At 44.7% G+C, this 24,393-nt stretch overlaps 1 protein-coding gene across 1 annotated transcript in view; it reads left to right on the plus strand.

Annotated features, from left to right (window-relative positions):
• LOC311115329 (protein FAM193B-like) overlaps window positions 1–9,912 on the plus strand; it is a 45,098-nt gene extending 35,186 nt beyond the window's left edge. Inside the window, exons 9-11 of the mRNA XM_084190521.1 lie at window positions 6,702–7,755; window positions 9,150–9,225; window positions 9,435–9,912. Coding sequence (XP_084046647.1) covers window positions 6,702–7,755; window positions 9,150–9,225; window positions 9,435–9,531 — 1,227 coding nt within the window. The 3' untranslated portion in view covers window positions 9,532–9,912. The remainder of the gene's footprint in view (window positions 1–6,701; window positions 7,756–9,149; window positions 9,226–9,434) is intronic.
• The last annotated feature ends 14,481 nt before the right edge of the window (window positions 9,913–24,393 follow it).

Here is a 24,393-nt window from a genome sequence, read left to right on the forward strand (position 1 = left end):
TATCTCCTGTTTCTGTAGTGAGACAGCTTGATGTACCAGTACACCCCCTGGACAGGACACTAGTTTATCTCCTGGTTCTGTAGTGAGACAGCTTGATGTACAGTACACCCCCTGGACAGGACACTAGTCTATCTCCTGTTTCTGTAGTGAGACGGCTTGATGTACAGTACACCCCCTGGACAGGACACTAGTCTATCTCATGTTTCTGTAGTGAGACAGCAGGACACCCCCTGGACAGGACACTAGTCTATCTCCTGTTTCTGTAGTGAGACAGCTTGATGTACAGTACACCCCCTGGACAGGACACTAGTCTATCTCCTGTTTCTGTAGTGAGACAGCTTGATGTACAGTACACCCCCTGGACAGGACACTAGTATATCTCATGTTTCTGTAGTGAGACAGCAGGACACCCCCTGGACAGGACACTAGTCTATCTCCTGTTTCTGTAGTGAGACAGCTTGATGTACAGTACACCCCCTGGACAGGACACTAGTCTATCTCCTGTTTCTGTAGTGAGACAGCTTGATGTACCAGTACACCCCCTGGACAGGACACTAGTTTATCTCCTGGTTCTGTAGTGAGACAGCTTGATGTACAGTACACCCCCTGGACAGGACACTAGTATATCTCATGTTTCTGTAGTGAGACAGCAGGACACCCCCTGGACAGGACACTAGTCTATCTCCTGTTTCTGTAGTGAGACAGCTTGATGTACAGTACACCCCCTGGACAGGACACTAGTCTATCTCCTGTTTCTGTAGTGAGACAGCTTGATGTACCAGTACACCCCCTGGACAGGACACTAGTCTATCTCCTGTTTCTGTAGTGAGACAGCTTGATGTACAGTACACCCCCTGGACAGGACACTAGTCTATCTCATGTTTCTGTAGTGAGACATCAGGACACCCCCTGGACAGGACACTAGTCTATCTCCTGTTTCTGTAGTGAGACAGCTTGATGTACAGTACACCCCCTGGACAGGACACTAGTATATCTCATGTTTCTGTAGTGAGACAGCTTGATGTACAGTACACCCCCTGGACAGGACACTAGTCTATCTCCTGTTTCTGTAGTGAGACAGCTTGATGTACAGTACACCCCCTGGACAGGACACTAGTCTATCTCCTGTTTCTGTAGTGAGACAGCTTGATGTACAGTACACCCCCTGGACAGGACACTAGTCTATCTCCTGTTTCTGTAGTGAGACAGCTTGATGTACAGTACACCCCCTGGACAGGACACTAGTCTATCTCCTGTTTCTGTAGTGAGACAGCTTGATGTACAGTACACCCCCTGGACAGGACACTAGTCTATCTCCTGTTTCTGTAGTGAGACAGCTTGATGTACAGTACACCCCCTGGACAGGACACTAGTCTGTCTCCTATTTCTGTAGTGAGACAGCTTGATGTACAGTACACCTCCTGGACAGGACACTAGTCTATCTCCTGTTTCTGTAGTGAGACGGCTTGATGTACAGTACACCCCCTGGACAGGACACTAGTCTATCTCCTGTTTCTGTAGTGAGACAGCTTGATGTACAGTACACCCCCTGGACAGGACACTAGTCTGTCTCCTGTTTCTGTAGTGAGACAGCTTGATGTACAGTACACCCCCTGGACAGGACACTAGTATATCTCATGTTTCTGTAGTGAGACAGCAGGACACCCCCTGGACAGGACACTAGTCTATCTCCTGTTTCTGTAGTGAGACAGCTTGATGTACCAGTACACCCCCTGGACAGGACACTAGTCTATCTCCTGTTTCTGTAGTGAGACAGCTTGATGTACAGTACACCCCCTGGACAGGACACTAGTCTATCTCATGTTTCTGTAGTGAGACAGCAGGACACCCCCTGGACAGGACACTAGTCTATCTCCTGTTTCTGTAGTGAGACAGCTTGATGTACAGTACACCCCCTGGACAGGACACTAGTATATCTCATGTTTCTGTAGTGAGACAGCAGGACACCCCCTGGACAGGACACTAGTCTATCTCCTGTTTCTGTAGTGAGACAGCTTGATGTACAGTACACCCCCTGGACAGGACACTAGTCTGTCTCCTGTTTCTGTAGTGAGACAGCTTGATGTACAGTACACCCCCTGGACAGGACACTAGTATATCTCATGTTTCTGTAGTGAGACAGCAGGACACCCCCTGGACAGGACACTAGTCTATCTCCTGTTTCTGTAGTGAGACAGCTTGATGTACAGTACACCCCCTGGACAGGACACTAGTATATCTCATGTTTCTGTAGTGAGACAGCAGGACACCCCCTGGACAGGACACTAGTCTCTCTCCTGTTTCTGTAGTGAGACAGCTTGATGTACAGTACACCCCCTGGACAGGACACTAGTCTATCTCCTGTTTCTGTAGTGAGACAGCTTGATGTACAGTACACCCCCTCGACAGGACACTAGTCTATCTCATGTTTCTGTAGTGAGACAGCTTGATGTACAGTACACCCCCTGGACAGGACACTAGTCTATCTCCTGTTTCTGTAGTGAGACAGCTTGATGTACAGTACACCCCCTGGACAGGACACTAGTCTGTCTCCTGTTTCTGTAGTGAGACAGCTTGATGTACAGTACACCTCCTGGACAGGACACTAGTCTATCTCCTGTTTCTGTAGTGAGACGGCTTGATGTACAGTACACCCCCTGGACAGGACACTAGTCTATCTCCTGTTTCTGTAGTGAGACAGCTTGATGTACAGTACACCCCCTGGACAGGACACTAGTCTGTCTCCTGTTTCTGTAGTGAGACAGCTTGATGTACAGTACACCCCCTGGACAGGACACTAGTATATCTCATGTTTCTGTAGTGAGACAGCAGGACACCCCCTGGACAGGACACTAGTCTATCTCCTGTTTCTGTAGTGAGACAGCTTGATGTACCAGTACACCCCCTGGACAGGACACTAGTCTATCTCCTGTTTCTGTAGTGAGACAGCTTGATGTACAGTACACCCCCTGGACAGGACACTAGTCTATCTCATGTTTCTGTAGTGAGACAGCAGGACACCCCCTGGACAGGACACTAGTCTATCTCCTGTTTCTGTAGTGAGACAGCTTGATGTATAGTACACCCCCTGGACAGGACACTAGTATATCTCATGTTTCTGTAGTGAGACAGCAGGACACCCCCTGGACAGGACACTAGTCTATCTCCTGTTTCTGTAGTGAGACAGCTTGATGTACAGTACACCCCCTGGACAGGACACTAGTCTGTCTCCTGTTTCTGTAGTGAGACAGCTTGATGTACAGTACACCCCCTGGACAGGACACTAGTATATCTCATGTTTCTGTAGTGAGACAGCAGGACACCCCCTGGACAGGACACTAGTCTATCTCCTGTTTCTGTAGTGAGACAGCTTGATGTACAGTACACCCCCTGGACAGGACACTAGTATATCTCATGTTTCTGTAGTGAGACAGCAGGACACCCCCTGGACAGGACACTAGTCTCTCTCCTGTTTCTGTAGTGAGACAGCTTGATGTACAGTACACCCCCTGGACAGGACACTAGTATATCTCATGTTTCTGTAGTGAGACAGCTTGATGTACAGTACACCCCCTGGACAGGACACTAGTATATCTCATGTTTCTGTAGTGAGACAGCTTGATGTACAGTACACCCCCTGGACAGGACACTAGTCTATCTCTTGTTTCTGTAGTGAGACAGCTTGATGTACAGTACACCCCCTGGACAGGACACTAGTCTATCTCCTGTTTCTGTAGCGAGACAGCTTGATGTACAGTACACCCCCTGGACAGGACACTAGTCTATCTCCTGTTTCTGTAGTGAGACAGCTTGATGTACAGTACACCCCCTGGACAGGACACTAGTCTATCTCCTGTTTCTGTAGTGAGACAGCAGGACACCCCCTGGACAGGACACTAGTCTATCTCCTGTTTCTGTAGTGAGGCAGCTTGATGTACAGTACACCCCCTGGACAGGACACTAGTCTGTCTCCTGTTTCTGTAGTGAGACAGCTTTATGTACAGTACACCCCCTGGACAGGACACTAGTCTATCTCCTGTTTCTGTAGTGAGACGGATTGATGTACAGTACACCCCCTGGACAGGACACTAGTCTATCTCCTGGTTCTGTAGTGAGACAGCTTGATGTACAGTACACCCCCTGGACAGGACACTAGTCTATCTCATGTTTCTGTAGTGAGACAGCAGGACACCCCCTGGACAGGACACTAGTCTATCTCCTGTTTCTGTAGTGAGACAGCTTGATGTACAGTACACCCCCTGGACAGGACACTAGTCTATCTCATGTTTCTGTAGTGAGACAGCAGGACACCCCCTGGACAGGACACTAGTCTATCTCCTGTTTCTGTAGTGAGACAGCTTGATGTACAGTACACCCCCTGGACAGGACACTAGTCTATCTCCTGTTTCTGTAGTGAGACAGCAGGACACCCCCTGGACAGGACACTAGTCTATCTCCTGTTTCTGTAGTGAGACAGCTTGATGTACAGTACACCCCCTGGACAGGACACTAGTATATCTCCTGTTTCTGTAGTGAGACAGCTTGATGTACAGTACACCCCCTGGACAGGACACTAGTCTATCTCCTGTTTCTGTAGTGAGACAGCAGGACACCCCCTGGACAGGACACTAGTCTATCTCCTGTTTCTGTAGTGAGACAGCTTGATGTACAGTACACCCCCTCGACAGGACACTAGTCTATCTCCTGTTTCTGTAATGAGACAGCTTGATGTACAGTACACCCCCTGGACAGGACACTAGTATATCTCATGTTTCTGTAGTGAGACAGCAGGACACCCCCTGGACAGGACACTAGTCTATCTCCTGTTTCTGTAGTGAGACAGCTTGATGTACAGTACACCCCCTGGACAGGACACTAGTCTGTCTCCTGTTTCTGTAGTGAGACAGCTTGATGTACAGTACACCCCCTGGACAGGACACTAGTTTATCTCCTGGTTCTGTAGTGAGACAGCTTGATGTACAGTACACCCCCTGGACAGGACACTAGTATATCTCATGTTTCTGTAGTGAGACAGCAGGACACCCCCTGGACAGGACACTAGTCTATCTCCTGTTTCTGTAGTGAGACAGCTTGATGTACAGTACACCCCCTGGACAGGACACTAGTCGATCTCCTGTTTCTGTAGTGAGACAGCTTGATGTACCAGTACACCCCCTGGACAGGACACTAGTCTATCTCCTGTTTCTGTAGTGAGACAGCTTGATGTACCAGTACACCCCCTGGACAGGACACTAGTCTATCTCCTGTTTCTGTAGTGAGACAGCTTGATGTACAGTACACCCCCTGGACAGGACACTAGTCTATCTCCTGTTTCTGTAGTGAGACGGCTTGATGTACAGTACACCCCCTGGACAGGACACTAGTCTCTCATGTTTCTGTAGTGAGACAGCAGGACACCCCCTGGACAGGACACTAGTCTATCTCCTGTTTCTGTAGTGAGACAGCAGGACACCCCCTGGACAGGACACTAGTCTATCTCCTGTTTCTGTAGTGAGACAGCAGGACACCCCCTGGACAGGACACTAGTCTATCTCCTGTTTCTGTAGTGAGACAGCAGGACACCCCCTGGACAGGACACTAGTCTATCTCCTGTTTCTGTAGTGAGACAGCAGGACACCCCCTGGACAGGACACTAGTCTATCTCCTGTTTCTGTAGTGAGACAGCAGGACACCCCCTGGACAGGACACTAGTCTATGGCAGGGCCTATTGTATTGATGTTTGTCTAGCTATTTATATATCGTATCTTACATATTATTAGTCACACATTGTCTACTGCAGTGTTCGCCAACCTTTTCTGATTTAAGATCACTTTCTGAGATCTACCACTCAGATGTATTTATTTATACGGAAGCCTACGCAACATTAACCTATTTATTTATACGGAAGCCTACGCAACATTAACCTATTTATTTATACGGAAGCCTACGCAACATTAACCTATTTATTTATACGTAAACCTACGCAACATTAACCTATTTATTTATACGGAAGCCTACGCAACATTAACCTATATATTTTCTAACCAGTTGTGTAGTAATGAGGTTAGTGCAGTAGGCTATGGGTTAGTGCAGTAGGCTATGGGTTAGTGCAGTAGGCTATGGGTTAGTGCAGTAGGCTATGGGTTAGTGCAGTAGGCTATGGGTTAGTGCAGTAGGCTATGGGTTAGTGCAGTAGGCTATGGGTTAGTGCAGTAGGCTATGGGTTAGTGCAGTAGGCTATGGGTTAGTGCAGTAGGCTATGGGTTAGTGCAGTAGGCTATGGGTTAGTGCAGTAGGCTATGGGTTAGTGCAGTAGGCTATGGGTCCAGGACGTTATCACTGCATATTGGCTTTGCTTGAATTGCCCTGCCAATGTTGTTCTCAGACCATTTAGAAATTATATTTATTTTTTAATTGAGGCAACAGGTAGCTTAGTGGTTAAGAGCGTTGTGCCAGTAACCGAAAGGTCGCTGGTTCTAATCCCTGAGCCGACTAGGTGAAAAATCTGTTGAAACTCTGACTAAGGCAGGTTAGCTGTTTATGAAACCCTGACTAAGGCAGGTTAGCTGTTTATGAAACCCTGACTAAGGCAGGTTAGCTGTTTATGAAACCCTGACTAAGGCAGGTTAGCTGTTTTAATAAACTTATTTCCGCTTTTCTTCTCTTTTCTAAAATAAAAACGTTGACCTTTGACCTTGCAGGACTCTATCCGGGCCTCGTTCTCCATGTACGACCTCAACCTGGATGTGAATGACTTCCCTAAGAAGGCTGCTACTCTGGAGGGCAACCATCTTCTCTCCCACCTCAACGGCTCCTCCTGCTCTGACCTGCAGCAGATAGACCTAGACCTGGCCCCTCTCTCCCTGGGTACCTTCAAGAGTCATCTGGACCTGGTCAAAGGCTGGGAGGAGGCCCATCCCCGGGACCACTCCCCCATCGGACCCATCTCACCCCTGGCTAGTGCTACTGTACCTGGGGTAGGGGGACCAGGGGCTGCGGCTGGTACTGGGGTGAAGGATGTTCACAGGCTCCACACCACCCCCAGCCTCTCCAAGCTGATCCGGGTGCGCACCCCAGAGAGTTGCCCCTCTGCTAGGCCTGAGAATAAACACCAGGCCCCTGCTTCGACCCAGACCCAGGCCTCCACCACGGTGGCTAAGCCTAAAGAGGAGGCCCCAGCGGAGCCCAACAACATTACTCCTGGGGCTAATGCTGGGGCTGGCAAGAACATTACTCCCCCTACTCCTGGGGCTGGGGTTAATGCTGGGGCTGGCAAGAACACTTCTACTCCTGGGGCTGGGGTTAATGCTGGGGCTGGCAAGAACACTTCTACTCCTGGGGCTGGGGTTAATGCTGGGGCTGGCAAGCTGAAGAAGGGCAAGAAGCAGCAGCAGCAACGGCAGGACCAGCTACCTCCAGAACAGAACCAGACCAGACCCGGATCCAAAGCAGCTGCAGAGTCTCAGAAAACTGGTTCCAACGCTGGTTCTGGTTCCAAACCACCACCTCACTCAGCTGAGAGCCAGAGAACCGGGCCAACGAGGGCAGAGGAGACCAGGCCCACCCGGCAGCAGGCCACCAACGGGACAGTGAGTAGCGGGGGTGCTCCCAGCGCCCAAAGAGGGAAGGGGGAGGAGCAAGAGGCCAAAGTTCACTCTGTCACCTCAGCCAATCACAACCAAGCCCAGCAGCAGCAACCCAAGGGGAAGAATAAAAAGAACAAGAACAAGGGGGAGAAAACCAGCCGCAACATCGGTACGTTAGTTTAGATAACCCTCGTTGACTGTCTCTTGTGTTATACATGTTGTAGGATGGGAGACATGTCAGGTACGTTAGTTTAGATAACCCTCTAGTTGACTGTCTCTTGTGTTATACATGTTGTAGGAGGGGAGATATGTCAGGTACGTTAGTTTAGATAACCCTAGTTGACTGTCTCTTGTGTTATACATGTTGTAGGATGGGAGACATGTCAGGTACGTTAGTTTAGATAACCCTCGAGTTGACTGTCTCTTGTGTTATACATGTTGTAGGATGGGAGACATGTCAGGTACGTTAGTTTAGATAACCCTCTAGTTGACTGTCTCTTGTGTTATACATGTTGTAGGAGGGGAGACATGTCAGGTACGTTAGTTTAGATAACCCTTGTTGACTGTCTCTTGTGTTATACATGTTGTAGGAGGGGAGACATGTCAGGTACGTTAGTTTAGATAACCCTCTAGTTGACTGTCTCTTGTGTTATACATGTTGTAGGAGGGGAGACATGTCAGGTACGTTAGTTTAGATAACCCTTGTTGACTGTCTCTTGTGTTATACATGTTGTAGGAGGGGAGACATGTCAGGTACGTTAGTTTAGATAACCCTCTAGTTGACTGTCTCTTGTGTTATACATGTTGTAGGAGGGGAGACATGTCAGGTACGTTAGTTTAGATAACCCTCTAGTTGACTGTCTCTTGTGTTATACATGTTGTAGGAGGGGAGACATGTCAGGTACGTTAGTTTAGATAACCCTTGTTGACTGTCTCTTGTGTTATACATGTTGTAGGAGGGGAGACATGTCAGGTACGTTAGTTTAGATAACCCTCTAGTTGACTGTCTCTTGTGTTATACATGTTGTAGGAGGGGAGACATGTCAGGTACGTTAGTTTAGATAACCCTTGTTGACTGTCTCTTGTGTTATACATGTTGTAGGAGGGGAGACATGTCAGGTACGTTAGTTTAGATAACCCTCTAGTTGACTGTCTCTTGTGTTATACATGTTGTAGGAGGGGAGACATGTCAGGTATGTTAGTTTAGATAACCCCCTAGTTGACTGTCTCTTGTGTTATACATGTTGTAGGAGGGGAGACATGTCAGGTATGTTAGTTTAGATAACCCTCTAGTTGACTGTCTCTTGTGTTATACATGTTGTAGGAGGGGAGACATGTCAGGTATGTTAGTTTAGATAACCCCCTAGTTGACTGTCTCTTGTGTTATACATGTTGTAGGAGGGGAGACATGTCAGGTACGTTAGTTTAGATAACCCTAGTTGACTGTCTCTTGTGTTATACATGTTGTAGGAGGGGAGACATGTCAGTGTGACTGATAAAGCTACCAGTCAGCGTTACCGTTCTTTGGTTGTGATGTTTCTGTCACGTTTCTTTCTTCCCCAGACGATGTGTTTCTCCCTAAAGACGTAGACCCAAAAGAAATGGATGAGATTGATCGTGAGGTGGAGTACTTCAAAAGGTAACGCTCAGCCTCTGTGACAATCCAAAACATTTAGGGCCGCTTTACCAAACAGACAGAGATTCTCCAAGGCTAGACATAGTCTCTGTCTGGGAAACTGGCCCTTGTTTGTTTTTTTTTTGCCCCCACCAGCCTCCTGTTCATAGAACCATAGAGTGATATTTCTCTCTCCCTCCATCTCTCTCCCTCCATCTCTCTCCTCTCTGTAGGTTTTGCCTTGACTCTGCTAAACAGACCCGCCAGAAGGTCGCAGTAAACTGGTCCAACTTCAGCCTCAAAAAGGTTCCTTCCAACGCAGCCCAGTAACTGACAGGTTCTAGAATGCAGAACCCCCCCCCCCCCTCAACATAACTATGTCCAGACAACCCCAACAGCCTGAGGCCTCCTTTTTCCTCACCAAGCCAAGGGACCCTGGTGTAACATCATTTTCTATTCGTCAGGACTGCGACGCTATTGGCTCACAGCCAGGGATCATTCACACACGGGGCCGACTGAGACCCGACTCTTTACTGTTTCACAACGAGGGAGATGAGCGATCCAGGTTGAAACATGGAGAACCAAACACCCTTCTGTCTATCAGATCTGATCTACTGCGTACTTCACTATGTAGTTTGGAAAACAGTTACCTTATATAATAAAAAGTGTTTTTATTGTAATTGTGGCACATTTTAAACATTGTTGAAACCCTCTTGGATTGTTATTGGTTGGTTCTATTAGGTGCTTCTGTTCTCCAAAAAGGTACTGACCCACGACTAACTTTTAGTTTACGGTATCTGCCCCCAAGCTCTCCCTCAACACACAACCCTCTGTGGATAGGCACTGTTTTAGATGATGAATCGGCTCTAAATAATTTTTTACATTGATCTGAAGTTCAGATCAGAATAGGTGTTATGGTATGGAGGACACGGGCATTTTTAAAACTGTTAAAGCACATTATACTGTCATAGACACCACCATCGTGTGTGGGCAGGTTATCCATACAGGGTTTTGTTCTCTCCTGACCTCAAATCGTACTGCTCCGATCGGGCCAACCTGTCCCCTCAATATGACATCACAGGCTGAACCAACGCTGTTCATTCATTAATGGTTTGTAGCTTCAACATCAAGGCCAAGTTCAAGATGGTGCCCTATTCCCTATGTAGTGCGCTACTTTAGACCAGGCCCCATAGGGCTATAGTAAAAAGTTGTGCACTATATAGGGTTCCGTTTGGGATGCAACGATGATGTAGTTTAACAACGTTCCAAACTGTAGGATTCAAACGGCAGTGGATGACATGAAACCCGATGGATCAATAGATTCAATACCCCCTTGTACAATGTTATTATTTTGTATGAAAGTGACAAAAGAAATGGTTTTGTTTTAACAAAATGAACGTTTGCGAAGTAATCAACGACACTAATATAAACTCAAATTATTTTATTTTTTTTATAAAGAAAAGAAGAAAAATCTGGTTACTGTGTTTAACACTTCGATTCGAATCACATCTTGACAAGATGTGTTTTTAAATTAAACCAGATTGATTTCTCCCCTGTGTAATCTATAAAAGTCATGGGTATCTTCAGTGGCCAGCCTCCATGTTGTTCAGATATCTGATATCGAGCCATGGTCCACATTTCCCATTGGTTGTTGGTGATGTAACTGCTATCAGAGCTGATATTTTCCCCCGTGGTGGTCTGTGATATAGGTCTATACTGTGGCCATGTTCTCGACACTGCGTCTCAAGCAGCACCCTATTCCCTATATAGTGCACTACTTGGGGAATAGGGTGCCATTAGGGACCTTGCCCAAGGCTGCCTCATACTGTTGTTTTGACCTCTTAACTCCTGCTCATACAGGATTGTATTCATTAGGTATCAAACGGAAGAAAACAGACAAAAAAACAGGAAGAGACGACGTGGACTTGTCCAATTAGAACCAACTGTTTTTGTTTTCAGTTGGAAAAAGGTCCTCAATCCTCACCTGATTTCAATGTTTGTACATAAAATAAGTTATTTTTAGGGAATTTTAAAACACGTCCGCAATGATGACCTGTCTCTCTGAGGATGGGTGAGGATTTCAACCATGGTACAAAATTCACATTACTCTTGACCTTCTGGTGTCATACACCTCAATAAGTCCCTCTGCTGTCACTGATTCTGCAGTCCTGAACTCTGTTCCCTTTCTGATCAGAAAACAATCAATAGTTTAAGTGACGTTATGAAATAACCGGTATTTCGATGATTCTAAGTTAGTCATCAACATCTGTTTTAAAAGGGTTTCCATTAGATTTTTTTTTTTGTTGAAAATCTGTTATGAAATTTTGTATGCAGTTTATATTCAACTAGAAGACATTATCTTAAAATGTGTGGAATGTAGTATCCTATACCATTAGTGTAGGCCTAAGCCAAGTTGGCTTTTCTGTTTTTTTTATTCACTTTTGATACTGTGAAAATCTTTCGTTCAGAAAGATTAAAACATTACAGTTTTGACAAAATAAAGTGTGGCGTTTTATTTCTGAGTGGTTTCAGCTCTAAGGGTTAATGTCTCATGACATGATGCATCATATGAAGTACATTTTGTCCCAGCGTCGTCCAGGGTAGGGGAGGGAATGGCCGGCAGGGATGTAGCTCAGTTGGTAGAGCATGGCGTTTGCAACGCCAGGGTTGTGGGTTCGATTCCCACTGGGGGTATGAAAAATAACAAAATAATACATGTTACTCACTAACTGTAAGTCGCTCTGGATAAGAGCGTCTGCTAAATGACTTAAATGTAAATTTGTTTCATAATTGTCTAATCAATAAGTTATTTTCAACCAAAGTCCTCTTTCAAGGTCATCGCAGACAGAGAAGGGCCAGACTTGGTCTGGTTTACACCAGCTCGCACTCTTCCTGACAGCTCGCTGGGAAAAATGAATGGGGAAATAATGGGGTTTTGGAATAAACGCTGAAAATAAGGTCCGAGGTAAACAGGCTTAGGAGATCTTATACGTTTTGTTCTATTAGATAATAGCAGTCGGATAACATGACCTTTATGAATTATGAAGCCTTGTGTTTTTATTACACAAATTGTTATTTTCGGCGCCATTCATTTTCCTCATTGCCTTTGTCCAACGAACCAGGGCACAGTTAGCGCCTACACAGACGCGTCATAAACCCCAGCGGTAAAACACCGGAATGGTTCCAACCGTGTTTGCGTTGGGGATTTTAGGACAACTTCATATAAGGTCTGTGTTTCGTGTAGGCTTACCCTGGCGTAACGTTTTCATAGCCATGTTATTTGTTTTAGCAATATATTAGCCTCAATTTACTCAATTTTTTTTCTCTCAAAATGCTAATTAGCAACAGAGAAGACCACAGCAAGACTACAAATTCCTGCACGTCATCTCTAGAAGACACTTTTCCCCCTTTCTCGGTCTGAACTAGCCACTGACCACACTTTAGTTATCTGGTTAGCAAAGCAGTAGATCAAAATTTTTTTTTAGGTTTTTACTTAGCCTAAATAATTGTGTTTGTACAGTACTTTGGTGTCTATTTCAGCCATAGTATTTTTCAAGGATGAGCATCAGAGCATTAAAAAGGGGAGAACACTATAAGTCTGGCCATGTGGAGAAGTGCAGCTATAGAGGGCCAATTTACCGGTTTGGCGTGAGGGATACACTTTATCCTGTGTCTGAGTGTAGCTAATAAGTTTGAGCATCTTAGCAGTACAATGTGTTTTATACATGCTGTCAACTTACTACAAGGAAAGAGACACTTTATCAATTATATAATCGTTAACCAGATTAACCCGGATACCAGATTTTAGATGAATGACAATGCCGTTCTAGAATGTTGTCATTGATGTGAATGATTCTAAAATTCTATTGACATCCACCCTGTTATTGTAGTTTCATGACCAGAGACAAATCTTCAAAAGGCACAGTATTTATTTATTCAGAGTGGTACATGCATTCACACAGTCAAGTGATAAAATCCCAAATTATCAATTAAAAGTTTATGGAAAAACTGCACTTGTCCTCATGAAAATTACAGTTTATTAAATATTCTACAGCTGTAATGTCACCAATCAAAATCAAACTTTATTTATATAGCACATTTCTTACAACAAATGTATTTCAAGGTGTTCAAAGTCATGCGTTGAAAGGCATGTGGCACTTAACGCCCTTCCTCTTGGCAGGTATTTTAGGTGACCAGGGGATTCTCTCTACCGCATGCGAATGCCCCCGTGGAGCTCATAAGTGTAGCCATGCGGCTGCATTGGCTATGTTTGCGGTTCACAATATCGGCCGTACGGACGTGGAATGTGAGTGGAGGAAGCCAGCCGTGGCCCAACCAGGTGCAGCCAGTGGAGGACCTGTACCCGGCCGAAGACTACAACCCTCTGTCCCGAGAGCCCACAGAGGAGGACCTGTACCCAGACGAAGTCTACAACCCTCTGTCCCGAGAGCCCACGTGGAGGACCTGTACCTGGCCGAAGACTACAACCCTCTGTCCCGAGAGCCCACAGAGGATCTTCAGTGGCTAAGGAACCGTCTCCGGGGCAGGTTCAGGGGAATGACATGGCTCCTTGAACCTGAGCCAGAACAACCGCTACACTCCCCTGTCATCCCTGTCTGTACCGGACATTGTTAAAAAACAAGGGCAAGATCATGAGAACCATACACAAACATACCGCCTCCGTGAAGACCATCCTTACTGGCACCAGGTCAGCGCCACGTCACTGGACGGGACACCGGCTTCTTCGTTGTGTGGCCCACCAAAGCCTCCATTACCATCCCGACTGACGACCTCTGAAAGACTCGTATTGCTCCTCCTGTCAGTACCTGTTTTCAGGGAAGCCAAATGGTCCAAATATATTCCACATAGTTCATACACACACACTACCCTCCCAGAATAGGTTATATTACATACAAGTTTTGCTCAAAGCAGCCAACTAAAGTAATGCAGTTAACTTTATCATGGGCACAGTAGGAATTTATATCTGTGATGTTTAAATGATGGTCTTACCCCCCCAGAGTGAGAGACAGTAAATCACTTCCAGCAGATCTCCTTGCTGGCATTGAACAGGCATTGCTTCTCGTGACCCGATGTTACGCATGTCCAGTGGCGATTTTAGCATGTAAATCATGGTGGGGTAAACTCAAAACATTTTTTTTGGGATGCATGCCAGCAAAGCCACAACACTACATTAATTGCACTATAACGGTGACCACAAACTGTTAGGGCCTCCATAAAGCTGTCCCAACAGCAGATTCCCAACACCTTACCACTGCTACACCTGGCTATCAGCGGAGCCTTGTCTGGCAGCGAAACAGTTCATTCAGCCTCATTTACTGCCTTAAAAAAAAAAACATAGCTGATATGGCTGATTTGCTTAAACAGATGTGGTTTCCACTGACAATTGAGATGTACAAACTATCGCATAAGGGGACGACGAGCGGATAAGAGGCAATCCGTAATTTCGATTAAGACATTAATGAGCGAGCTGGGACGGACGTAGTCAATATAACTATTTGTTCAACACTTTTGAAATGTACAGCGACAGAATTCAGAACAAGGGCCGTTCTTACAGTGTTCTCCCTGTACACCAAGTCAGAGCCGTAGGATAAATAAAGGGGGCATATAAGCAGACAATGAAAGCTCTTACAATATTCAATGATTACATTTCTCTAAAACAGGTTATAGGCTACATGTGCACCAGCAAGTCAGAACAGTAGGCTAAGTTATGAGGGGGAAAGGGACCAAATTATTAGGGTGAGGCACATGGGCTACTAACAGCTTACTACACAACATACACTTAGTATTACTTTCTTAGCTACAGTATACATATCTCCCTGGCATATTACATCATTTATGCAGCAGCATACAAGACATTTCTGGACTCACCTTGTTGTGCTGTGCTCACTTGAACAGGAATGTGGCGCGGTGGTCCTTCGTGGGCAAATTTTGTCATTAAACTTTGTCATCAAAGTCTGGCATTCTCCGGATTTATGGTGCTTTCAAGACAACTGGGAACTCTGAAAAAAACAAAGTCGAATCATGATGACGTCAGTGATCTTCAGGTCGGAGCTCTAGAAAGAGGCCTGAGTTCCCGACTTGGATGGAGTTGGATGACCGTTCAAAACGTATTTTCCCAATCTGAGCTCGTTTTCTTCCGAGTTCCCAGTTGTCTTGAACTCACTGAAGTCAGATTTCCCAGTTCAGAGTTAGTTGTTTTGAGCTCGGCAGAAGTCGTGCTGGATTGACATCATGGCCAATGTTGAATGTTTATCCTTTTAAGCTTGGAAAAGAGACCCTTAAAACACAGACTTGGACCACACACCCTCTCCACTGAATAGCAGGCTAGTGATTGCTTTGCAACGCTTGCAGTTAGCCACTGATTCCTTCCAAACCACTCATTGTTGAATTTGCGATTTCCAACTTGTTGTGTAATGTTTATGTCCAATGGCCGACGAGCCATACGTTTGATCTATAATCCCTCTTCATATGACAAGGATTGAAAAGGATTTGCCATTAGATTGTCGACTTGATTCACTGCTAGCTTGCTAGATAAGATATTGAAAGTATGATGTTGACATGATCAGTCCAATCAAAGCTACGGAGCCTTCTTGGATGGGACCTTCTAATGTAACTCTATGGCAGCACCCAAGAGGCTTGAATTTTCGAGCTCTACCTGTAGATTTTGCAGCGACGTAGTGTCCACCTGAGTCATAGAACACTGAGCCAATCACGGGGCAAATAGAGAACATTACCAACCCCTACGCTCTGTATTTTCCGCTGAGCATCCTGACTGGTTGCATCACCGCCTGGTATGGTATGGCAACTGCTCGGCCTCCGACCGCAAGGCACTACAGAGGGTAGTGCGTACGGCCCAGTACATCACTGGGGCCAAGCTTCCTGCCATCCAGGACCTCTACACCTGGCGGTGTCAGAGGAAGGCCCTAAAAATGGTCAAAGACTCCAGCCACCCTAGTCATAGACTGTTCTCTCTGCTACCGCACGGCAAGCGGTAACGGAGCGCCAAGTCTAGGTCCAAAAGGCTTCTTAACAGCTTCTACACCCAAGCCATAAGACTCCTGAACAGCTAATCATGGCTACCCAGACTATTTGCTTTGCATTGATTTGGCTGCCCCACCACCACAGAAAGCACTGAGCTGAAACAGCTGCATTTTGGATCTGCCTTACTCAAGAAAGCTCTTATGCGGCTTTATTAACTCAATTATTATTATTTTTTACATTGTTTGCAAACTGATATGTGACACGTATTAATGCCAAAATAACATTCAAAACAGGCAAAAAATATGTATATATAAAAGTACAGTACCAGTCATAGGTTTGGACACCTACTAATTTAAGGGTTTTTCTTTATTTTTTTACTATTTTCTACATTGTAGAATAATAGTGAAGACATCAAAACTATGAAGTAACACATGGAATCATGTAGTAACCAAAGAAGTGTTAAATCAAAATATATTTTATATTTGAGATTCTTCAAAGTAGCCACCATTTGCCTTGATGCCAGCTTTGCACACTCTTGGCATTCTCTCAACCAGCTTCATGAGGAATGCTTTTCCAACAGTCTTGAAGGAGTTCCCACATATGCTGAGCACTTGTTGGCTGCTTTTCCTTCACTCTAAGGTCCAAACCATCTCAATTGAGTTGAAGTCGGGTGATTGTGGAGGCCAGGTCATCTGATGCAGCACTCCATCACTCTCCTTGGTCAAATAGCCCTTATACAGCCTGGAGGTGTGTTTTGGGTCATTGTCCTGTTGAAAAACAAATGATAGTCCCTCTAAGCACAAACCAGATGGGATGGCGTATCGCTGCAGAATGCTGTGGTAGCCATGCTGGTTAAGTGTGCCTTGAATTCTAAATCAATCACAGACAGTGTCACCAGCAAAGCACCCCCACACCATCACACCCCCTCCATGCTTCACGGTGGGAACCACACATGCAGAGATCATCCGTTCACCTACTCTGCGAGAAACTCTGGTTGGAACCAAATATCTCAAATTTGGACTCAGATTTCCACCGGTCTAATGTCCATTGCTTGTGTTTCTTGGCCCAAGCAAGTCTCTTCTTATTATTGGTGTCCTTTAGTAGTGGTCTCTTTGCAGCAATTCGACCATGAAGGCCTGATTCACACAGTCCCCTCTGAACAGTTGATGTTGAGATGTGTCTGTTACTTGAACTCTGTGAAGCATTTATTTGGGCTGCAATCTGAGGTGCAGTTAACTCTAATGAACTTATCCTCTGCAGCAGAGGTAACTCTGGGTCTTCCTTTCCTGTGGCGGTCCTCATGAGAGCCAGTTTCATCATAGCGCTTGATGGTTTTTGTGACTGCACTTGAAGAAACTTCAAAGTTCTTGAAATATTCTGTGTTGACTGACCTTCATGTCTTAAAGTAATGGACTGTCATTTCTCTTTGCTTATTTGAGCTGTTCTTGACATAATATGGACTTGGTCTTTTACCAAATAGGGCTATCTTTTGTATACCACCCCTACCTTGACACAACACAACTGATTGGCTGAAACGCATTAAGGAAAGAAATTCCACAAATTAACTATTAAGAAGGCACACCTGCTAATTTAAATGAATTCCAGGTGACTACCTCATGAAGCTGGTTGAGAGAATGACAAGTGTGTAAAGCTGTCATCAAGGCAAAGGGTGGCTATTTGAAGAATCTCAAATATAAAATATATTTTGATTTGTTTAACACTTTTTTGGTTACTACATGATTCCATGTGTTATTTCATAGTTTTGATGTCTTCAGTATTATTCTACAATGTAGAAAATAGTAAAAAATAAAGAAAAACCCTTGAATGAGTAGGTGTGCCGAAACTTTTGACTAGTACTGTATGTATGCATGTATGTACAGTGGGGAAAAAAAGTCTTTAGTCAGCCACCAATTGTGCAAGTTCTCCCACTTAAAAAGATGAGAGAGGCCTGTAATTTTCATCATAGGTACACGTCAACTATGACAGACAAATTGAGGGAAAAAAAATCCTGAAAATCACATTGTAGGATTTTTTATGAATTTATTTGCAAATTATGGTGGAAAATAAGTATTTGGTCAATAACAAAAGTTTCTCAATACTTTGTTATATACCCTTTGTTGGCAATGACACAGGTCAAACGTTTTCTGTAAGTCTTCACAAGGTTTTCACACACTGTTGCTGGTATTTTGGCCCATTCCTCCATGCAGATCTCCTCTAGAGCAGTGATGTTTTGGGGCTGTCGCTGGGCAACACGGACTTTCAACTCCCTCCAAAGATTTTCTATGGGGTTGAGATCTGGAGACTGGCTAGGCCACTCCAGGACCTTGAAATGCTTCTTACGAAGCCACTCCTTCGTTGCCCGGGCGGTGTGTTTGGGATCATTGTCATGCTGAAAGACCCAGCCACGTTTCATCTTCAATGCCCTTGCTGAGGAGGTTTTCACTCAAAATCTCACGATACATGGCCCCATTCATTCTTTCCTTTACACAGATCAGTCGTCCTGGTCCCTTTGCAGAAAAACAGCCCCAAAGCATGATGTTTCCACCCCCATGCTTCACAGTAGGTATGGTGTTCTTTGGATGCAACTCAGCATTCTTTGTCCTCCAAACACGACGAGTTGAGTTTTTACCAAAAAGTTATATTTTGGTTTCATCTGACCATATGACATTCTCCCAATCCTCTTCTGGATCATCCAAATGCACTCTAGCAAACTTCAGACGGGCCTGGACATGTACTGGCTTAAGCAGGGGGACACGTCTGGCACTGCAGGATTTGAGTCCCTGGCGGCGTAGTGTGTTACTGATGGTAGGCTTTGTTACTTTGGTCCCAGCTCTCTGCAGGTCATTCACTAGGTCCCCCGTGTGGTTCTGGGATTTTTGCTCACCGTTCTTGTGATCATTTTGACCCCACGGGGTGAGATCTTGCGTGGAGCCCCAGATCGAGGGAGATTATCAGTGGTCTTGTATGTCTTCCATTTCCTAATAATTGCTCCCACAGTTGATTTCTTCAAACCAAGCTGCTTACCTATTGCAGATTCAGTCTTCCCAGCCTGGTGCAGGTCTACAATTTTGTTTCTGGTGTCCTTTGACAGCTCTTTGGTCTTGGCCATAGTGGAGTTTGTAGTGTGACTGTTTGAGGTTGTGGACAGGTGTCTTTTATACTGATAACAAGTTCAAACAGGTGCCATTAATACAGGTAACGAGTGGAGGACAGAGGAGCCTCTTAAAGAAGAAGTTACAGGTCTGTGAGAGCCAGAAATCTTGCTTGTTTGTAGGTGACCAAATACTTATTTTCCACCATAATTTGCAAAGAAATTCATTAAAAATCCTACAATGTGATTTTCTGGATTTTTTTCTCTCTCAATTTGTCTGTCATAGTTGACGTGTACCTATGATGAAAATTACAGGCCTCTCATCTTTTTAAGTGGGAGAACTTACACAATTGGTGGCTGACTAAATACTTTTTTTCCCCACCGTATGTATGTAGCGAAACAGGAGGGGCTCTGCCCCACCCACCATGAATAACGGGTCACTACTGCGCATGTCAAACCTCATGTCTAAAACATGGGGAAAGGGGGACAGTCAATTTAGATGCATCTACAAATTCAAATGTTTTACACTATATTGTATCATATTTGATGAGTTTGTTTTGTATGGGGGGAAAACATTGAGCCCACAAGTCCTTTGTGAGCTAGCTAGCCAACTTTAGTTAACCAAGGTGCCTAACTAGCTAGCCCACCAGGCTATATTTTGCTAGCTAGCTAGTTAAACATTAGCTCACCGTTCGTTTAGTCAGACTTTTCTAAGTGGTGACATGCTAGCTAACCAACTATCCTTGCCATGGTGCCGGCCTAACTTTAGTCTGACTACACGAACAGTGAGTTAACGTTAGCTCCAACACCATCATTAAGTTTGCTGACGACCCAACGGTGGTAGGCCTGATCACCGACAACGATGAGACAGCCTATAGGGAGGAGGTCAGAGACCTGGCCGTGTGGTGCCAGGATAACAACCTCTCCCTCAACGTGACCAAGACAAAGGAGATAATTGTGGACTACAGGAAAAAAAAGAGGACTGAGCACGCCCCCATTCTCATCGACGGGGCTGTAGTGGAACAGGTTGAGAGCTTCAAGTTCCTTGGTGTCCACATCACCAACAAACTATCATGGTCCAAACACACCAAGACAGTCGTGAAGAGGGCACGACAAAGCCTATTCCCCCTCAGGAGACTGAAAAGATTTGGCATGGTCCTCAGATCCTCAAAAAATTCTACAGCTGCACCATCGAGAGCATCCTGACTGGTTGCATCACCGCCTGGTATGGCAACTGCTTGGCCTCCGACCGCAAGGCACTACAGAGGGTAGTGCGTACGGCCCAGTACATCACTGGGGCCAAGCTTCCTGCCATCCAGGACCTCTATACCAGGCTGTGTCAGAGGAAGGCCCTCAAAATTGTCAAAGACTCCAGCCACCCTAGTCATAGACTGTTCTCTCTGCTACCGCACGGCAAGCGGTACCGGAGTGCCAAGTCTAGGTCCAAAAGACTTCTCAACAGCTTCTACCCCCAAGCCATAAGACTCCTGAACAGCTAATCATGGCTACCCGGACTATTTGCACTGCCCCCCCACCCCATCCTTTTACGCTGCTGCTACTCTGTTAATTATTTATGCATAGTCACTTTAACTCTACCCACATGTACATATTACTTCAACTACCTCAACTAGCCGGTGCCCCCGCACATTGACTCTGCACCGGTACCCCCCTGTATATATAGCCTCCCTACTGTTATTTTATTTTACTTCTGCTCACTTTTTTTGTTGTTGTTTTATTTTTTATTTTTTGTTAAAAATAAATGCACTGTTGGTTAAGGGCTGTAAGTAAGCATTTCACTGTAATGTCTGCACCTGTTGTATTCGGCGCATGTGGCAAATAAAATTTGATTTGATTTTATTTGAGCTAGTTAGCTCACTAAATACTTGTCAATATAAAAGGTCACAGCAGTCATTATGCTAGCCTAGGCTGGTTTTCTTTTTACTGATAAGGAAGGTGTTGTACACGTAACTACAGTCGGTGGTTATCTAGCTAATTTTCATAAGCACCTAAGGTAACCACTGATCTTTGACCTAACCAAAAGTGTTTGTTAGCAGCTAGCAAACAGGGCTTCACCTTATCACACGACTCCAGCGACGCCTCTCGATTACAGAGGTCAGTAAACTAAAAACTGCAAGTGTGCTTATCGGAGTAGGTTACAATCCGGTACATAGCACAGAACCATCCAGCTGGCTTCAGCTCAAACCAGACACCTAAGGTTAACTAGTTCGCTACAAAGGCCAGAGGGTAATTCTAGTAATTTAAAAATACAGTAATTTAAAAAATGCTAAACAAGAATACACATGAGAATATAAACTAAAAAGGCTATAATATCTACTAGCTAGGTTGCTGGGGGGGGGGGGGGGGGGGGTAATTACAGGCGAATATATTGATAAAAGTTACCTTATCTGAGAGAGATTTGCACGGTTATCAAAACGTCAAGTCAGGGTAAGCCTCCACGAAACACAGACCTTATATGTAGTAGTTCAAAAATCCCCAACGGAAAAATGAATGGAACCACGTCCAGGTATTATGACTCATACTGTGGTACTCAATAGGAACTATATAGGGATGTCATATATATATATAGAACAATGAGCCAGATGTTTCACCGGATGTATAAATCTGAAGCATCCGGTTGGCGTTTCCACTCACCCCCAAATATGGGGATGGTTTATCGATCATTCTCCGGCCATTCGCTACGCCACGCCCATGGACATTAGCGAACAATTCAGTTTGAGTTGTCAGGCAACGCAAAGTGGGCAGAGCCAAGCACGACCTACCGAGATCCTATTGGCCTGTTTCTAGCGTCATCTCCATATTTCCGTTAGGGAACGCCTACTCTGTGAAGTGCGCGTGTGCAATAACTCAATTCACCTTGGCACTCCTTCTAAACGACCCGATTTTGAAAAACTTAGACAAAGAACAAAAAGTTTTGGCAACAGAAAACTGTATTGAGATCAAATGTTTCATCGCTGAGAACATTTTGCAGCACGTCGGCCAAAATCCGTCTCCTTCCAGCTTCTCCCACTGCTGGACATATTTGGTAGTGTGTGGAAACGCCAAGCGGAAGCTTGACATTTATACATCCGGTGAAATACCTGTCTCATTGTTCTATCTGTGGCAGTACAGTACGAAGATAGGCTCAAATGTATTCTCCAATAGAAATTCCCGAACATAGTGTAGGCGATGTCATGGCGACGTTCATCAGGTCCACATATTATGGATAAACTGACAAGATACATGTTAGATACAGCTTTGTCCACAAAGCAGCGTTGCCGGCAGTCTAGCTACCTCCTATCCTTTATTTGGATTGGTGGATACATCTCATTATTGTAATCTTTTTTTGAATATTCGATGAGAGTTGTTTACATGCTACTACCCGTCATAACATGAATATGCACCCATCTCTGATATAAAGTGTTTTTTTTTCTCTCAAAGTTGCCGGGATGTCACGTGTCCTACTTATATCAGTACACTCGTAACAATTTAAGCATTACAAAACTTATATTTGATCAAATAAACCTCACGTAGCACATAAACCATTAATGTTTTTGTTGACCAAATTCGACACTCATTGACCTCCACACAAAAATGCCTTGCTTGGTGGGCGAAACAACGAACAAATGCCACCTGCTGGAGGAAGAGTTTTTCCGCCGAGTTGGTCCTCTCTCTTCCTCTTCGTCTCTTGTTGAACGGCAATTCAGGCCGTCAACTCAATAGCACACCATAAAGTTGTTTTTAGATGAAAATGAAAACGTGTCAGTTTCACAAGGTTGGAGTAATAACATATACACCTTCTTAAGACATTGGCTCGAGTTTTATTTTTATTTTTATTTCACCTTTATTTAACCAGGTAAGCCAGTTGAGAACAGGTTCTCATTTACAACTGCGACCTGGCCAAGATAAAGCAAAGCAGTGCAATAACAACAACACAGAGTTACATATGGGGTCTAGGTCGTGCCTTTAGATTTTGAGAAAATTAACAACTAAGGAATACTTTTTCACTTCTCTCATTATCTTCTCAAACCCCTGCCGAGGTCTGTTTCGCCAGCGTTCGCGAAGACTCTGCTAAATGGCATATTATATCATTATATTATATTATTATTATTAGTATATTATATTATATTATATTATATTATAAGATTCGCTGCCCAAAGGGAAGATTTTCGACAACGCCTTTCACGCTGGTTCTATTTGTCATTCCCTGCTGCCGTACAGAAACTTGAAGAGGATGACTATGTTCCATACGTACCTGTCAAAATCAGGAAGCATCAAATGGTAAACACACACTCTCAAATCAAATTTTGTTGGTCGCATACACATATTTAGCAGATGTTATTGCGGGAGTAGCGAAATGCTTGTGTTCCTAGCCCCAACAGTGCAGTAGTGTCTAACAATACACATCAATCTAAAAGTAAAACAGTGGAATTAAGAAATATTGAAATATTAGGACGAGCAATGTCGGCGTCCGCAGAATAAATATATATATATGTAATAGGATGTATATACATTATTATATTATTATATTATTATTATTATTATATTATATTATTGTCTCTCAGATCGTTCACAGCTTTGTGGAAGTTACCTGTGGCGCTGATGTTTAGGCCGAGGTATGTATAGTTTTTGTTGTGATCTAGGGCAACGGTGTCTAGATGGAATTTGTATTTGTGGTCGTGGTAACTGGACCTTTTTTGGAACACCATTATTTTTGGCTTACTGAGATTTACTATCAGGGCCCAGGTCTGATAGAATCTGTGCAGAAGATCTAGGTGCTGCTGTAGGCCCTCCTTGGTTGGTGACAGAAGCACCGGATCATCAGCAAACAGTAGACATTTGACTTCAGGTTCTAGTAGGGTGAGGCCGGGTGCTGCAGACTGTTCTAGTGCCCTCGCCAATTCACTGATATATATGTTGAAGAGGGTGGGGCTTAAACTGCATCCCTGTCTCACCCCACGGCCCTGTGGAAAGAAATGTGTGTGTTTTTTGCCAAGTTTGTGTACATGGATTTTATAACGTTGTATGTTTTTCTCCCCCCAGCAACTGAAGATGCTGCGTCTGCGAGGGAAGGTGGTAGAGGAGGAGCAGAAGGATAGTGG

This window comes from Coregonus lavaretus (genome assembly GCF_964263955.1).
Source record: "Coregonus lavaretus genome assembly, contig: HAP1_SCAFFOLD_760, whole genome shotgun sequence".
Lineage (NCBI taxonomy): Eukaryota > Metazoa > Chordata > Actinopteri > Salmoniformes > Salmonidae > Coregonus > Coregonus lavaretus.